The sequence below is a fragment of the Nannobrachium achirus genome (genome assembly GCF_963921795.1).
Source record: "Nannobrachium achirus genome assembly, chromosome: 1".
Taxonomy (NCBI): Eukaryota; Metazoa; Chordata; class Actinopteri; order Myctophiformes; family Myctophidae; genus Nannobrachium; species Nannobrachium achirus.
Window position 1 is genome coordinate 52,924,340 of NC_137810.1, and position 2,411 is coordinate 52,926,750.

Sequence of the window (2,411 nt, forward strand, 5' to 3'; positions counted from 1 at the left end):
AATACCATCTCATAAATAGAAGGTAGGGTGTCCCAAAAAGCTCTGGCCCTCTTGTTAGTATTAGTGGTGTAGTCTTCGATAATTGACAAATTAAAGCTGCCCTCCATAACCTTTTTTGTGTGTGAATAAATGTTATTTTGACCAATCTGTATGCTAGAGAATATGTTAGTATAATATAACACAACTGCGGTGGTAAAAATTCAATTTCTCCCATGAGTAAGCAGTAGTCCAGCGGAATAACTTTTGTCACTCACGGAGGGTCAAGGGGTTCCAATCTCTCTCAAATCTCCGGTAGGACATGAAAGTTATGGATTGCAGCTTTAAAAAGGATGATTCCTCCTGACAACCGGAGGTGCCGTGGGGAATTAAAATTAGGGAGGGACACTATTTCAGGTAGGCTACTTGAATTGCACAAGCCTCTGAGAGGGGCACATATTTTGGCTGCATTGATGATTGGAATTGTTCCATATTCATGGCAAATAATCAGAAAGCAGCACATTTTTTGTCAGAGAAAGGGAGTTCCTAGGGTGATGGAAGAAGAAAGTGAATTGGAGTGTACAGAGGGGGGAGAGAGAGAGAGAGAGAGAGAGAGAGAGAGAGAGAGAGAGAGAGAGAATAACTGGAGCACATCCCAAACGGCAGTCCATCATTTTGCTCTTTGTCAATGAGAAAGATGTCAATTTTTCTGTTGATGAGACGCGGAAGCTGCGCCATTATGCTAAACAGCCACTCATCGATAACAAAGCATGTACATTTTCTCAGATGCCTTACTCACTCTTTCACCAAGTGAGTCAGTCCAGTCAGTCCGACTGACACTCGCTTCAATCCTTCCTTTTGTCAGTCAGTCACCCATGCAGTTATTCAGACGTCCATTTGTACCAACACCAGAATCGGTGGAGCCTCCGCTACTTTGGCCTTGCGAGGGAGCAGGCGAGTCAGGCTCCTGAAGGAGGGTGTGGCGCGCAGCAGGATCTCTTTCAGGCCCGCCCGGAACTCCTGGCGGATCAGACAGTAGAGCACCGGGTTGAGGCAGCTGTTGGTGTGGGCGAGACACACGGTCACGGGGAAGGCATATTGTTGTGCATTGTAGAACGCCTTGCTGAAGGGCACAAGGTCAAACTTGATGAGCACGCTCCAGAGCGTCAGGGCCTGGTTGGGGAGCCAGCACAGGAAGAAGGACAGAACCACGATGGTGACAGACTTGGTGACTTTGGAGCAGCGCTTGTGCCGGCCCTGCTCCGTCTCGGGGCCGGCGATGCCGGCGACGCGCCGGCTGAGCACAAAGCGCAGCAGCAGGAGATAGCAGACGGTGATGATGACCAGAGGAATGAGGAAGCCCACCAGGACCTTCTGCAGCTGATACAGCCCGAGGAGGAGCTGGGCGTCCCAGTTACCCGAGTCCGGGAAGAGCACCAGGCAGAGCTCCTCGTCCGACACCTGGACCAGGGACGTGCAGAGAATGTTAGAGAGGCAGGGGCTGACATTTCTAAAAGGGTCTTTTGGTGGAAATATCGAAAATAGCAGACCATAAAAAAATAATAACTTACAACGCGTCGCGCTGCGACGCGTTGTGAGCTTGAAGGTCGGCTATTTTCGGTGCGTGATACCACACTGAACTAAGCATAATCAAGTCAATACGAGAGATTTTGGTGTAACGGCATGGACTTCTACATAGAGGTCAATTCTTTCAACATAAGACACTGCATTCAAGTTCATGAGAGTTTGGACAAGGCAATTTTCTTGAATGCCACCTTCAGGTATGGCATGGAAAGGGGGCATTTGCATTTCTTTTGCCATAGTAAAAACAGCAATCATGGTCTGGAGAGGACACTTTTTACAGACGGATAAAAGGCCAGGGGCTCAAGCCCCCTTTGATGTCTATGGGTGCACGTGCCTGACCTGGACACTGGTGGAGTAGATGGCGTGGGGCAAGGTGGCCATCAGAGACACGGCCCAGATGCCCACGCTGGTCCACTTGGCCCTGGCCGCCGCCGCTCGCCGACTGTGCATCTTGAGCGCGGAAGAGATGGAGTAGTAGCGTGCCACGCTCATGGCCGTGAGGAAGAACACGCTGGCGTACATGTTCATGGTGGTGACGGAGCTGACGATCTTGCACATCACCCGGCCAAACGGCCAGCGGAAGTCCAGGGCCGTGTCCACGGCCCAGAAGGGGAGGGTCAGAACAAACTGCAAGTCCGTGACGGCCAAGCCCATCACAAAGCAGTTGATGGAAGACTGTTTCTGCCTGTGTCGCGAGTGGAGCAAATACAAAGCCAGAATGTTCCCCACCAGCCCCAATGCACAAACTATAGAGTAGACAAACGCTATCACCACCCGCAAAACAAAAGAGGAGCCGTCTCCAGTTAATTCCATGATAGATTCCTTGGTGAGAAGTTGCAGCCAGCAGTGCA

The 2,411-nt window shown here is 50.7% G+C and overlaps 1 protein-coding gene across 1 annotated transcript in view; it reads right to left on the bottom strand.

Annotated features, from left to right (window-relative positions):
- Positions 1 to 861: 861 nt before the first annotated feature.
- rxfp3.2b (relaxin family peptide receptor 3.2b) overlaps positions 862 to 2,411 on the bottom strand; it is a gene marked incomplete at both ends in the record, with an annotated part of 1,665 nt that continues 115 nt past the window's right edge. The window contains 2 exons of the mRNA XM_080735521.1: positions 862 to 1,437; positions 1,900 to 2,411. The exon at positions 1,900 to 2,411 is cut by the window's right edge and continues 115 nt beyond it. Of these exons, the coding sequence (XP_080591647.1) occupies positions 862 to 1,437; positions 1,900 to 2,411 (1,088 nt within the window). The remainder of the gene's footprint in view (positions 1,438 to 1,899) is intronic.